Here is a 14,939-nt window from a genome sequence, read left to right as displayed (position 1 = left end):
ATGCAAACAGGCGTCTCATTCAATCATGAAAAGTGATGCCAGAAACTAAAGGAATCAAAGGCTCTCGGAAGAGAGTTTATTCATCAAGCGTTCTTTCAAGAAAACAACATTCTTGGCTAATGGCAGCACACGCAGGAATACTGTGAAATCTCTGGGGCATGTATGGCGCTTCTCTCCCTAGAAAACCCATGTTATTACATTACAGAAAAACTCACAAAAATCCATTCGTTTCTCCGAGCTTCGGTGGGGGTGAGGACTGGCGGCGGAAGCTTTGAGTTGCAAACGAAATTTATTAAAAGCAACGGAGCGTTGCACCCGGAGCCAAACAAGGTTATCCAAACACGAGCAGGTCGGATCAGAGGATGTTTACTCTTATGGCCCTCAGACAACTCAGCCGTACATCCCACACATATCTGCATTCGGCTAGAAAACATTTTGTTCGGACAACCTCTGCTGTCCCTAAAAACCATTCATATGTGATTTATGAGTTTAGATCTCTAACATTCTCTTTTTTGCTTTCTCTTTCTATAGTTCGGTCGTTTTTTGTTGTTGTGCCACACTTAAAAATGTATGAATGTCACTGCTTTAGATAACATTTTGAATCGAGTGACATTTATTTGACAGAAAATAGCAAAACAACATTTCAAGGAAGACTTTAAAACATTTTTAGGTTTTAAATGATGGATCTTGTGCCCAAAATAAAGAGACTATTGTGAAACTTTCTGGGTATCAATAGTTGGTGAAGTGATGAAGTTCACCTGTGCTATGACATATTAAAGGGATAGTTCACCCAAAAATGCTGTCATATATTACCCACCCTTAAGTTGTTCCAAACCGGTATACATTTTGTTATTTGGTTGAACAAAAAAAAAGATATTTGGAAGAATGGTTGCAACTGAGACTACCATAGTAGAACACAAAATGAGATATTTGAAAGAATTTAGGATAACAAACAGTTCTGGGGGACCTTTGACTACCATTTAAAAAGGTTTTACTATGGTGATCAATGGTGCCTCGGAAATCTCAGTTGCAAACATTTTTCTAAATATCTTTCTTTGTGTTTAACAGAATAAAATGACATGTTTACAGTTTTGGGACAACTTGGGGTAGAGTAATTCATGACAGAATTTTTATTTTAATTTTGGTGAATTATCCCTTACAGTACTTGAACATCCTGTAAAATCACCCTGGTAGCAGTTGAATAAAAGTCATTGCGAAAATGAGGAAAAAGTCACGCATCATTTGTTTCCAGACTTCCAACGCAGATTGCAACATTTGGGTTATGCCCAGACCACAAAGCTCGAGGGAGCAGCTCTGGTGGAACTAAAACCTTCAGATGACATAAAGTTCATATTTCCATTTCAGTGAGTCACCAGAACACAATAAGTCAAGCATGTGTCCAGTGAAGAACAGCTATTACGTGTAAAACTTACAATTCAATTGTGTTATCTAATGCAATGCTTATGTGGCTAGTCAGAATACTTGACTGTTTAAAGACCTCGCCAAAATGTGTCAGAATATGAGTTTGATTGACAGACGCATCTCAGAGCATGTGACACAGTGTGTTTGTGCATGCATCTCATTTTCACATGCCAGTCAACTGACCCCACTGTAATTCTGCATCCATTAACACAGAGCAGAAAAGATACAGTATAAACAACTAAATTTGATTTGGGGAATCTCATCTAAATAGTTATTCATCCTAGCTATGGTAAATATATGATATTCATCATTAATATACATTCAGCCGCAATGACATCCAACTACAGCCAACGGTTCCATTTCTCCAACTCTATAGTTGGAAATATTTTCAACCTGGCTCAGATCTGGACTCCAAATAACCTTTTGGTTATGCAATAGGAATGTGTGAGCTCGGATCAGAATCTGCTCTTTCTGCCGTCTGCTGTTTAAAATACAATGTATTTGTCTTTGCTCGCTTCATGAATGTTGGCTTGGCTTTTTATCCACTGCGAAAAAAGCATCTTGGACTGCGTAGAAAAGAAGATAAATGGAGAGATAAGCCTGTGACAGCATCAACTGCAGTTAAGAGGAGCAGTTCAGTGCTACCGGACGCAGTAACAGTTTTGAAGGGATTATTGGGGAGATGTGCAGAAGACTGCCCTGTCAACAAGTTCTCATATAATTTTCGGAGCTAGTAAGAGCTTCTTTGACAAGTAATATTTCTGTCACAGTAATAGTCCAAACTCTTATTTGTGCTTTCTCAGAAAAGAGATTTCAGGACAGTTTCCTATCCTTTTCACCATTTATTTTCCTTAACTGTAGTTTGCAGTGTTTGTTTTATTTTCTCTTATAATTTTACAAACATATTTTAAATACTTTAAATATCAAAGCATTGATTCACTTATGTGACCATCTCAGAACTTCTTCAATGTAGTGGTTGTAGTTGTTATTGTCTGAAAAGACAAGAGTTTTATTTCTGACCTGATTCAAATAGATATAGCAACATAAACTACTGTTACTTGAACTTTGGCTGACCTGAAAAAATACAGGTTGCAAAATATAAAATGGTACATCTTGCTCAAGGTGAAATATCTTTCTGTTTTCTAACTTTGCTGAGAATAAAGCATAAATGGTGTGAAATGGAAGGTAATAACTCATAGCATTAGGTCTGGCAGGTCACGTAAGTCAAGCTTGCGTCAGCTGATCCACATCTGCCTATAAAAATACATATAGACTATATCACAGCTTCTGTTTCGAATCCATTCAGCTATCAGCAGGTTTTCGCGTTGCTCACGAATCAGCAAATTACCCTCCTCCATCCCCAACTCCACCTCACTTTCATTAAGAACTAATTACATCTGTTTGTTCTGTTCTGTATACCCTCCAGAAATAAATTTCATCCATTCAGCTAACTTTAGATTTGTATTATAGAATACAACAGCACCCTTTTTAATTTACTGTTACAAAAACTGAACTTTTTATTATGGAAAAGACTCATGATCAGTTATATATTTTCAATGCTACAAAAATGGTTATGAATATAAAATAATATATATATATAACAAATAATGGTTAATGAATTAATAAAATAATAAATTCATACAGTATTAGCTGACAGTTACTTATTATGACATCACAGCGATTCATAAGTAGAGTCTCCAATGTCAATGGTAAAGAAGTTTGTCTGAATCATGTTGAGACTGGATCAAAACACGTCCTTATACATGAATTACATCTGAGTCAACATCAGTTGAAATAAAGTATGGGAAACTACAGCAGATCCTCTGAGCGATCCCACCATGCATTTCATCAGACAGATGTACTCTGGGTTGCCCTGGCAACATGTTCTGGCTCTGTCCCAGTACATAGACTGTATACAGGATATGCTAACATCACACCCCTTAAAGTGATGTCTGTTGTGTCACAAAAGAGATCTAGTCCTTACTAAATGGTCAAATAGATGCTTCTTATAAAACATGAACTATAATGGATCAAAATGCTGTGTTATGTATGCGCTGTTCTTATTAGTATTTGTAACCAAATTTGAATTAAAATACCGTACTATTCCTTCATATTTAAATACCGTGCAGCATCAATCTACCAACCATCCACCAAACACTGTGTGTGATAATGTATAATGGAAGCCTTTAAATTGCATTACAGACTTGATACAATGTGTTTACATTAAATGTATAGCGTATGATGCACTGGTGTAACGAGCTGTTCTGAATGAGATATTTATTTACATACAATTTAGATCGTACTAACAAGACAGAGTATAAAAATAAAACAATTAAATCCAGCTGGAAATACATGAAATGATACGAAGTGCTCATAAGACTGAGCATCACGAATCTAAGAATAAAACAATGAGTGGGTTCCACTTTTATGTATTAATGCAATAATTTGAAAACTGTCACGTTTCTTTTAACTGCCCTCACGCTTTTAAGAGCAGATACTTAAAAGTACATTCTGGAACAATAAGCCCATCAGTCGTAAAGTAAATGGGCTTTCCTTTGAAAGCAGAGTCTGATTCTCATGATAGTGAAGTGCCATTGTGTGCAAAACGGTGCCAAGCAGGTGACCAGACATAATGAGTGTACCAGAGAGAGAAAGAGAGTGAATCTAACTCACCCGCAGAATTTCCTCCACACAATTGGAGTCGCTGGGCAGGCTGACCTGTGGAGAAACAGATAAGAGATCTCTCATTAAAACACTATCGACATTGAACAAGTGACAGAAAGATAAAAGAGGGAAAAAGGAAGTCTGAAATTAACGCCACAAAAACAAGGTTTAAAGATTCATGTAATTAATATATTTTTTTATAATTCTTAAAGCATAAAAAGGCCCTGTTTAGAAGCCTGAAAAACGTGACACATATGATTCCAACTGATCATAAAAAGTGCTCAAAATCCATATAAAACCAACTTGAAGACCCACCCTGACAGGCAGTCCAGCTCAGGCTGCATTATACTAACACATAAATATTGATACTACTTTCATGTAATAAAAATGAGCCAATTATTGGAATTAGATTACATTTTGTTACATTTAAATAAAGAATAGTTCATTTTATTTAAATGCTCCATTTTATTTTTTTAATTTTAATGAATTTTATTTTTACATTTCATTTAGAATTAATTTTTTTTACAGATTATTGTATTTGTATCACCTTTTGACAATAAATGAAAAAAAGTTCAGAATTCTTCTTTTTGTGCTCATAGCTATGCTTTGTGGAAAAAATCATTTTCTTATTTGAATCCTACATCTGTTTTTTATTTCCATTTTCTCTTTACAGTAAATGAAACATAAAAAATGTACAGAATACTCAATTTGAATTGAATATTTAAATTAAATTCATATTTTTGAATTTAATTTTTATTTATCTTATTTTTTTTTGCGTTTATAGCAATGCTTTGTGGAAATAATTTTTATTTATTTATTTTTTATTAAGATTTCTGATTGATTTTTTTTATAATTTGATTTTCTCTTTATTTGTACAGTTCAGTAAGAGTGAGGAGAGAGAAATGGATTGGATCTGGGAAGGACCACGAGATGGAAATCAAACCCGCGTCGCCCATTGTGCAACCACGCCACGTGATTTCTAATAGATTTATCAATTTGTATCATCTTTTGGCAATAAATTAAACAAAAATGTATAAAATTATATAGAATATTCAAATTTAATTAATATTTAAAAAAACAAATTTCATTCCTTTTTTTAGATTCAAAGCACTGCTTTGTGGATTTGCCATCTATAAAAAAGTGAAAGAAACATGAAAATGTGAGCATATGAATGACTCTGCTTCAGTATCATGCTTTAGTGCCTTAAAAGGTAAGCAGCCGACTCCGTTTTGGATCCGTCCTCAATATTGTTTCTAAACAGAAAGACACACAATACATCCGTATAAATCGATTAGCTGTGACACGCCATCATAATTGAGTGTCTCACAAGTGGCACCTCTTGGATAACAGCGGCGCACGGTTCTCACACCGACGCTATTTAAATGCGGGCTGGGAATTGGATAATCACCATCTTGCGTCTGAGCATCATAAGGCATGGAAATGTCAGCGAGTAAGCATGTAACCACAATGATTCATCCACACTTAATGCAGAAGATGAGAATACTAATTAAGGGCCAGCAAGTTCCCCATCGACTAATAGTCCGCAATTGACACAACATCACAGATGAAAAGAATAACTGCGATTGTGAATTCATTGCACAGTCCCCCATCTAAATCAGCTTTTGATGTGTCTTGCGTTAGGGTCTGCCATCAAATAAAACAGACCACAGAGATTAAAAGATGTTCAAATAATGTCTAATCATAACTATGTAGCTTATTACAAATAATAAGTTAAACACAATTCAGCATAATATGGATACAGATGGGAGCGCAGTGATCAAACACAGAATGCTCTGAGCAATGTACACAAATCTATTGGTTTTTAAAGTTTTGTATAATCATGTCCAGGTAACACCTGAATCGATTAGATTCAGTTTGAATAAAACACATTTTAAATCAGAATTTACATACTGTAAATATTGGAATAAGTTTGCAATATTAAGGGTAGATGTTGTCTGTGAAATCTGCTGTCGGATTGAATTCATTCGTATTGACAAAAATGGAAGCATGTAGACATACCTGTGCATTTCAGTATTAGCATTATGATATTATTTGGCAGTCTATTTGTAATCTTTCCCACTTTCTGTCTGTCTGGAAGGTGACATCATTGGACTCCAGACATTGCACTACAAATATCAGATGATCTGAGGGTAAATTCACTTCACATCTGAGTGCCAAGCCAAAGTGTATCTGTTGAATTCGGACCGAAGCATCTGCAAAACAGTAAGTCACAGTAACCCAGACAGGTCACAGTGTTCTTGGTCGTGTTCCTTGGGGCACTTGTGTCTATTTTGACATGATCACTGACCAATCGCATCAGCACACATTCTAAGGAAAATATATAGCGCATTTGCAAAACATAACCTTGATCCTTACACACAATGTTAGGGTCGTAGTTTACTGCATGCGTAATTTTGACTTTTGTCTGTGATTAAACTGAGAGATGATTATTTAATAGATTATACAAATGAGCATTTATAATTTAAATTATTTTAATTGTCAGCTGGATTCCCTTCCTAGTCTCAGCCCTGGGTTTCCTGAACAATGACATAACTCGCTGGTTAACCACTATAGTATGATGCATTATTGGGAAAATTAACAATGTAGTTACAACTGTTTCCAGAAACTGAAGTAACTCTGTCGGAGATCAATAGTTTGAACCAACTTGGTTCAGCAATCTAATTGATGACGCCACACAGGTGGTGAGTAATGACGTCTAATAATAAATACGTTCAGATTGAATTCTTGCTGTAAAAAACATACATTTCATTTATAGTGGCGACATTTGTAATAGAATGCACTGCATGTTGCTTGCTTAGTTTGCTCAAAGGCATGATGAAAGTACGTCTACGTGTAATAATAAAAAGAAAATTATGCTTCTAACCACATCTCCAGACCTATAGTTCCAACCACGCAACTTTGCGATGATGCTTGCGATTGATTGTTGGAACGATTATTTCGGGAAACATTTGAATTGTTGAACTATGCTGGAATGACGGAACTTGCGACCATAGTCGCCTTACAATGCTTTTGAAAAACGCACCCTAGCTTTGATGATTTAACTGTTGTTTAAATGATGATAATTCTTAGTTTTTCGATCTTCTTATTTAAATGTAAAACATATATAAATATGTAAACAAAAAAATATATAAAGTCTTCTTCTGAAAAGGTCAGTGTGATAATTTTCATGAAGCAACATCAATAATTTTTTGATACCCAGAAAACATCTCTATGTAGTACTTATCTACAAAGAGGAGTTATCTGTCAAAGTAAAGAAATATCAGACTATCAACATCCCTAAAGATGCCACCCGTGCCACCAAAGTCGGTCAGGGTCAGTAAACAATCCTCACCGACAAAAACTTCCTGTTTGCTCAGGGCCAGCGTACAATATCCTGTTCCCATAGAAACAAAATGTTGGAGTCGAGCCGCTCTAATCAGATGTTTCACTGGCATTGTCCTCCATTGCTCGGATATTAAGAGTGTGCTGAAGTGAGCTCGTTCCTTTGACACAGGAGTTCATTTCTTCGTTACCTGTGGTGAACCCCATTTCCATTCCGGTCGTGCTACTAAAAGGGCCTTTGCAATGCGCTATGAATGCAAACCGTGCTCTTACAGCCTCTGGGCTGACAGAAAATGTCAGTGATATGATGAGGGATTCGTTCCCGCAGCTAAATTGTTTATGCCGGAGAAAGTCTCATTTTTGGTGGAGGGCGGATGAATGTTACACTCTCTTTCATTAAAATTCCACCAAAATGGAACAATTTCGAGACCCCGGAAAGTTACCGTAAGATTTAATGGACGTGAACAAGAGCTTGTACATTATAAGTGTTTTCAAAGGCCTTTCGGGAGGCCAAATTGCTTTTATAATGATGTAATGTGTATATTTAGAGGCCCACGGAGAAGCAAGTCACCCTCGTCCTTCATATTCCACCAATATATTCGGTGAAATGGCGGGAAAAGGGATCGTCCAGCTGTGATCTTATTTCCAGGCTTCAGCGGGAAGCCTCTCAGAACTTGTGGATACAATCTGATTGAATGGGTTTCCAAATGATTTTTGTGTGACAGGCAATATCCCATCGTGAATAAAATGGCTTCTCAGGTTAGATTATTGCACAATAAAATATTACAACGTTAAAATGCAGCGGCAAGAAAAATGGCCAGATAAGTGCAAAGGGGGAAAATCACAAATGATACTTCTGTGATATCTCAATTATTTCTCCTAAATATGATTTAGATGGAGACCAAATGGAAATCTTTATCATATTTTTACGCACATTGGATCATCTCATGAACTTTACGCCTAATTGACAACACGTGTGTACGCACATGAATTTGTTCTTAACCTCGTCCTAGTCTCAGCCTTAGATGTCACTCCCACGGACCGTTGGCTCAACGTCTGATGCATAAGGCACACTTTTCTGGAAACAATTCAGCACTTTGGATGTCGTTATTTGATTGGTTGAATTTATAACTTATAATAATTTTGTTTCTATTAACTTTTGACACGTTCGTGAATGTACGAACGAACAATGTCTGTTACTGCGGGGACATTTCCACGCCTCTAAACATGAATCGGCACAAAACAAAACTTGATTGGTTGCTTTACCTGTCAGTCATATGGCCTCTTGGGCGGGCCGTAGTCAAAGAAAGCGGAGATAAGATCCGGAGGTCTGGTTACGCGAGAATGAACCTCATCCAAATATTAGTGATTTGAGCGTATTCTAGATGAGCAGCCACTTGCACGAGTTTAGTCAGTTGCATAAAACACACCCAGTTCATTTCCATATCTGGGCTTTCCGCCTAACCATTCCTTTACCGCCAGTCGTCACTTAAAGGTACAGTTTGTAGAAATCGCCGCTAGAGGATGCACGATCAAAACAACAACAATCGCGTAGCTTGATGATGCTGTGTAGAAGTGTGGAATGATGGGATATATTGTCTTTAACTCCACCGCTGATAGGACTGCTGATACATAAATCAGACAGGAAGGAGAAATCATGTTAGCGAAAGAGGAAAAGTAATAAAGTTTTATAAATGTTGGGTTTGAGGAAATCATTTTATTTCAATATAATGAATTAATGTAAGGTTTAAAACTAAATTGTTAGTCATAGATGCTACAGTAATTGTCCAATTCGATGGTGTGATAACGCTGCGCAGTTTTAAGTGTTCAAATCAATCATAGTAAAAGTTATTTGGAACGTACCCACATCATTTACATATTAGACGGACCGACGGTACAAACTACTTCCGCATCTGTCTACGACAGTGAAACATGGTTGCTACGTCAGTAAACAACTGTAACAAAGGGTAACGCGGATATGACGCCATTGACAGGCGACTAAACGGCCCCGGTCCACTGTTTAGAATGGAGATTTTTTCAGGATTTAAAAGAAGTTGGAAACATTTGAGATATTGCAAGTGCTCAGCTGAAAAAATATATAACATTGGCTGAGTGGTTTTTGGATATTTTGCTGCAAAATTCTTACAAACTGTGCCTTTAAGTCAGAGATACTGCAGGCCAGAGCTCTTGAGAGAGAGAGTTCTGTCAATGGAAGTCCAAAACGCAGTTATGTTTTCTATTTAAATGCCTTGTTTCTTCAATTTTTTTATTCATTAAATGGCTTTAAATTGGTTTGAAGTTTACCTCAGTTGGTCTGTTTAGTCGCAGCTCCATGCGTAACTAGTAATTTTCGGGAACTATTGAGAGCCTCCATGAACCGCCATTGCTGTGAAAAAACTGTTTCATTGGAGTCTATGGAGTTGACTCGACTCTCTCTCTCAATGGCTCTACTCCAGGCAACCCCATATGATGCTGTCTACAGACGCGCTCTCGCAAGTAATTCCAAGTGTGCAGTCCTCAAAATAAGTTCATACACAATAAAACACCTTTTATACAGACACGCAGTTTACAGAGTTCTCGCTAGCCGGCTGTAAAAGCTCTGTTATTCAGACAAACATCACAGCTGGAGCTAAAGTCTAACACAGCTTTTCTTACTCTTTCACTGTATATGATGAAATAATTGAAAAATGAAGTATACATGTAAAGGTAATTATATATATAACCATATAAATCAGTTAAATTATATATACTATTATCCTAAAATGAAACATACATTTTGTCATTTTGTCTTAGAGAGAGAGAGAGAGAGAGAGAGAGAGAGAGAGAGAGATAGAAAGAGACTGATGATTTTTGCATATGTGTGCTGTCAGCTGTTCCTATATTTTATCTTATATTAAGAATAAATTTTAGTGCGAATCTATTTTTCGTACGCAAGTTTCAAGCACAAATTTGTGTTACGCATGCTTAATGAATGAGATCCAGTACTCTTATCTTATACATTATTGTAAAAAATAAATTAATTTACATTCGTAATGTATTTTAACGATTGCCATATTTGCTTGTGCTTTTATTTTTCTTAAAGGTCCAGTGTAAGAAATTTAGTGGCATCTCAGGGCGAGGTTGCAAATTACGTTTCTGTCAAAAGACCCTTCAAACAATATGGAGAAATGTCTGAGACTTAACGAAATCTCCTTAGCAAAGAAAGCGCAAATAAAGTTTTTTTTTATTGTTTGGCCATGAAGAGTTTTATATATTTGTTGTGTGTTACATGTTAAAATTAATTGTATATATCAAGAACATGCCATTTACAGTAATATCAAATATGTGAATTGGATGCTGCCGGGTTTTTAAATTTAAAAAAAAATGTCAGTGTTTTAAAACCATATCTCACGCATGTGGAACAATGAGTAGTGTGAATAAACTAGTAAACTATTCAGCGTCACCGGCTTTAATCACTTCAGTGTATTTTTTCCGGTACCAATTTAGCCCAGAGTCTTTCTGTCTTGCCACAAAAAAGGACTTTTTAATTGGCAGATACAGAGATCACTGGATGTGTCACTAATTTCTGCGAATTTCTTTTTTCAGCTTTCTGCCGTGGAAACCGGAGGAGGTGTCAATCACGTCTTTCGCACGACTGCAGAATCTTTTCAGAGAAAGACCTATTCCTTTGAATAACCGGAGGATCCGCGAGAAAAACGCGCAGACAATTACTGGGGCAGGAGCGTGGTTTTTCCTCTGAAATAGCTGTTCAGAGAGCGCCTGTACATCAAAAACAGATAAGATGTATTCGTATTTTTCTTAAAGGAAAAGACGGAAAAAAAGAGCGCGTTATTGACGTGGGAGAACTGCTCCAAAGCACTTTGGTGGGCTCGAATAGTGTTTAAGACGTGAAAGAGTGGTTCTGGGAGTAAATAGGCAGATTTGAAAGGCGAAATGAGAGTGCCTGAGTCCTAAGCACCTGACAGTGGATTGAGGAATAAACAAGGAAAGGTAGATGATGGATGACAGGAAAAGAAAAAAAAGGACACGGTTGACTGTGCCGGCACGTGCACCCCCCTGTGAATGTACTCGTATCTCAATACAGATGAGTGGGCAGATGAGATGAGGTTATTTTTTGTACTGTGTCACCTGAGAAAAAGTAACAGACGAAACTTTGAGAAACAACTCAATTCGGGTGCACATTTCTGTACTAGATGAGACTGTGTGAGACGAAACTGAGACATTTCAAAAGGAGAAACAATAGCAAGTGAGCGAATCCAAAAGGCTATGAGCAACGAGAAACCTATTTGTCGCCATATTTAGCATTTTGAAACATGACTGAGAGTGTACAACCGCAAAGGTGCGTAAGGCAAAAAATTAAAAATACATAAAAAAGAAAGGGGCACAATCGGGGGAGGGGTTTTGTTTGCCACGCAAATGGATACGTCGGTCTCGCTGAGGTTGTCAGAAAGCCTTTGAACTGTCATGTGTAATGGAGTCTTTGAACCGAGAAGACAGACAGCGAGAGACACAAAGAACAGTGAAAGCAGGTTCACGCTCTCCGGCTTCTCAGCCGCGCTCCCGCCTGTCCCATCATACATGATTTAGAGTGACCGGACCAAATGTAGTTGTTAAGGAGGCACCTTCACACGGGGCGGACCGCGAGGGGGATCCTCTAGATGTGTTGACATAACCAGTTCCACACTGGGATAATGTAATGCAATCTCTTTCAAGTTTCTTCAAGGGCCCCGCTGCTAGAAAGCACAGCATTGGGAAAGCTGTTCAATATTCAACACAACTCTCGACAGCATCTCACCCTTTTGTTGACGCCTTTACGTCGGCTTTTGAGCACGATACTTGTATGTGCAATGTGTTAAAGTGCACGCTACAGTGAGTGACACTTCAGTAACCACAAACTTCGAATGATTGAATGTTAAAGCTTCCTTTCTCTAAAAAAATGGGATCACTTTAAATTCAATTTAACATTAGATCAAATCAATGACCTACAATAGTAGCACCTATTGTCTTGAAAGTATGTGTATTTATCTGAAGTACGCATTTTAGTTTCCAGTTAAGATTTAGTTTGAAGTGACAATTATTTATGTAAGGTTTATGTAGGCCATGTCTTTCAGAAGGTTAGTTTGTGTACCTTTCTGAGGCCCAGTCTATGAAATTTAGCGGCATCTAACGGCAAGGTTGCGAATCCACTACGGCGGCTGACACAGGATTAAGCTGTCGTCATGTTTCACTTCTTTGCCGAAAGAGATAACGCATTTATGAAATGCCCTCTGTACAGCAGTTTGTCCGTTTAGGGCTACTGTAGAAACAACATGCCGAATTCCATGCAAGGAGACCCGTGATGTATAGAAATAGCTCCGTCTAAAGTAATGAAAACATAACGCTTCATTATGTGAGGTCTTTATACAGCTCTGAAGACATAGTTGTGTATATTATATTACATTTCTGTCAATAGAAATTCCAAAAAATTACACATTGGACCTTTAAATATGAAATTCTTTGCACAGTGGTCTTGAGCCATGAAATTTCGTTTCTTTGTGTAATTTAAAAATGAAGCTCACTTGAACTTGAACCTGCAACAAGGCTATTCTAAAGCTACATTATTCAGCTGTTAGGTAACTTCAACCAGCACACTCAGTCTAGCTGACATCGGCCGAAAAGGTATTACATGCTATTCCATATTTCTTTGAAATAACCGGCAGCGATGAATCAATTCAAGAGTCCATTTTTACAACATGTCGATCTGCTGACCTGTCTGAAAGCCGTGAAAAGAGCCATCTGCATTCAAAGGTGATAAAGTCATTCGGAATGCAAGATATACAAAAGCCCCTTCAAACACCACTCAATAGCATGTCATCTTTAAATCAAAAGAGGACGCGAAAGACAACAACATCTTTGCGAAGAAAAAGCACTTCCTTAGTCAACTTGTTTTAAACAGCAAGCTTCCTTCTGCATTCAATGCTGTCAACTCCAATTCACTTTTCTTGGCATTACATTCGTTTGTTTCAGAATGTTTTTTAGCTTTTAGTGCAATTAAAGAAATGCAGAGTTTGTCTTGGTGTTGACTGACTCGGTAATGTGCTCGTTCCAGCAATTTCACAGTTTTGCTTTAAATTCTCTTGGCCAGCACCAGATTTCCCCCCACTTTTCACAGTATTTGCAATATCAGACAGTTTAATCATTTAAAATATTTCCTAACTGGCATTTTTTTAATTTGATGTCAACTTTCCCATCCGCCCTTTATTGACTGGCTGAAAGGTTGTGGTTTTTCACACATCTAACCTGATTTGCATACATGGTTTGTTATTTACGTGAAAGCAGAATGCGTGAGGATTCAACGATCAACACAAATGCAGATCAAAATCTAACAGTAAGAATGTTTTACAAGTTTGTCTTCCGTTGAGCGACTGCTGAGCGAGTCATAAACTACATCACAATACTTTAGTTCAACCTGAGGGCTCAACTAGAAAAATCTTTATAGAAATGGTCACATAAAAAAAGATAGAAATAATGATTTGCAGTTCAATGTGGCTTTGTACATCGTCTGACATTTGACCTGTAACATTCGTTAAATGATATGGTTTTACATGGACACCAAAAAAATGTGTTATGAAATGATGTGTCTTTCACATTTTTAGCAAAATGTGCAGTTTCCCGGAGAGAAGGCGGATTTAGTTATTTTGAGCTTACCGCTGGAAATGTCCCACCCAAATATCCAAAGGAGTCAAAAGGAGTCAATAATCTCTTGAAAAAAGTTTGCTGTATAAAAACAGTTTAATGAGCAGTAAGAAACATTTATTAAAAGTAAACAATACTCAATATCTTTCTGAGAAAGGATACTCTGCCCATTTACTCACTCTCAGTTGTTCCAAACCACTATAAATATCTTTGTTCTGTTAAACAAAAAGAAAGATATTTGGAAAAATGTAAGCAACTGATTTTTTTGGAATATCATTGACTACCATACAATCATTGTATAATTGTTCTGTTGAACTCAAAATAAGATACTTTGAGGAATTTATAAAAGAAAACAGTTCTGGGACACCTTTGACTACTTTAAAAAAAATCTACAATGGTAGTCAATGAGTGTGTTTACATGCACAAAATAAACGGATATCTATCAAAAATCTGCTTAAAAAGAAACCTGTTTTCACGTGTTAACATGCATAATAATAAACCGGCTACGCATAAAACCACGTTTAGATGGAAGTTTGAAACTTGCCGGGTTTCTCGCGTGCATTGAGGTCACCATCGATAGTCTGTTTAATAACGAAAAATACAGCAGGAAAACAGTCAGAAGCTGTACTTTTATATCTCTTCTCGTGTCCGCAGTACCTGCGAATGCAACAATATTTCTTCATTTGGATGTTTCTACATTCACTACATGATTCGAGAGAGACTTTTATGCGTTATTTTACTATGACTTCCATTTGGGACTTTTACTATTGTGCTGTCAGACGTGTGCACATAAACAAAAGTGAGAGGAAACCGGTAAAGGCGTTTACGTGTAGCCC

The 14,939-nt window shown here is 37.0% G+C and overlaps 1 protein-coding gene across 1 annotated transcript in view; it reads right to left on the bottom strand.

Annotated features, from left to right (window-relative positions):
* Positions 1 to 14,939, bottom strand: part of aff2 (AF4/FMR2 family, member 2) — a 170,351-nt gene that overhangs the window by 69,651 nt on the left and 85,761 nt on the right. Inside the window, exon 4 of the mRNA XM_056769720.1 lies at positions 4,096 to 4,140. Within this exon, the coding sequence (XP_056625698.1) occupies positions 4,096 to 4,140 (45 nt within the window). The remainder of the gene's footprint in view (positions 1 to 4,095; positions 4,141 to 14,939) is intronic.

Source organism: Triplophysa dalaica, chromosome 16 (genome assembly GCF_015846415.1).
Source record: "Triplophysa dalaica isolate WHDGS20190420 chromosome 16, ASM1584641v1, whole genome shotgun sequence".
Lineage (NCBI taxonomy): Eukaryota > Metazoa > Chordata > Actinopteri > Cypriniformes > Nemacheilidae > Triplophysa > Triplophysa dalaica.
This window is presented reverse-complemented; position numbering and strand designations above follow the sequence as displayed.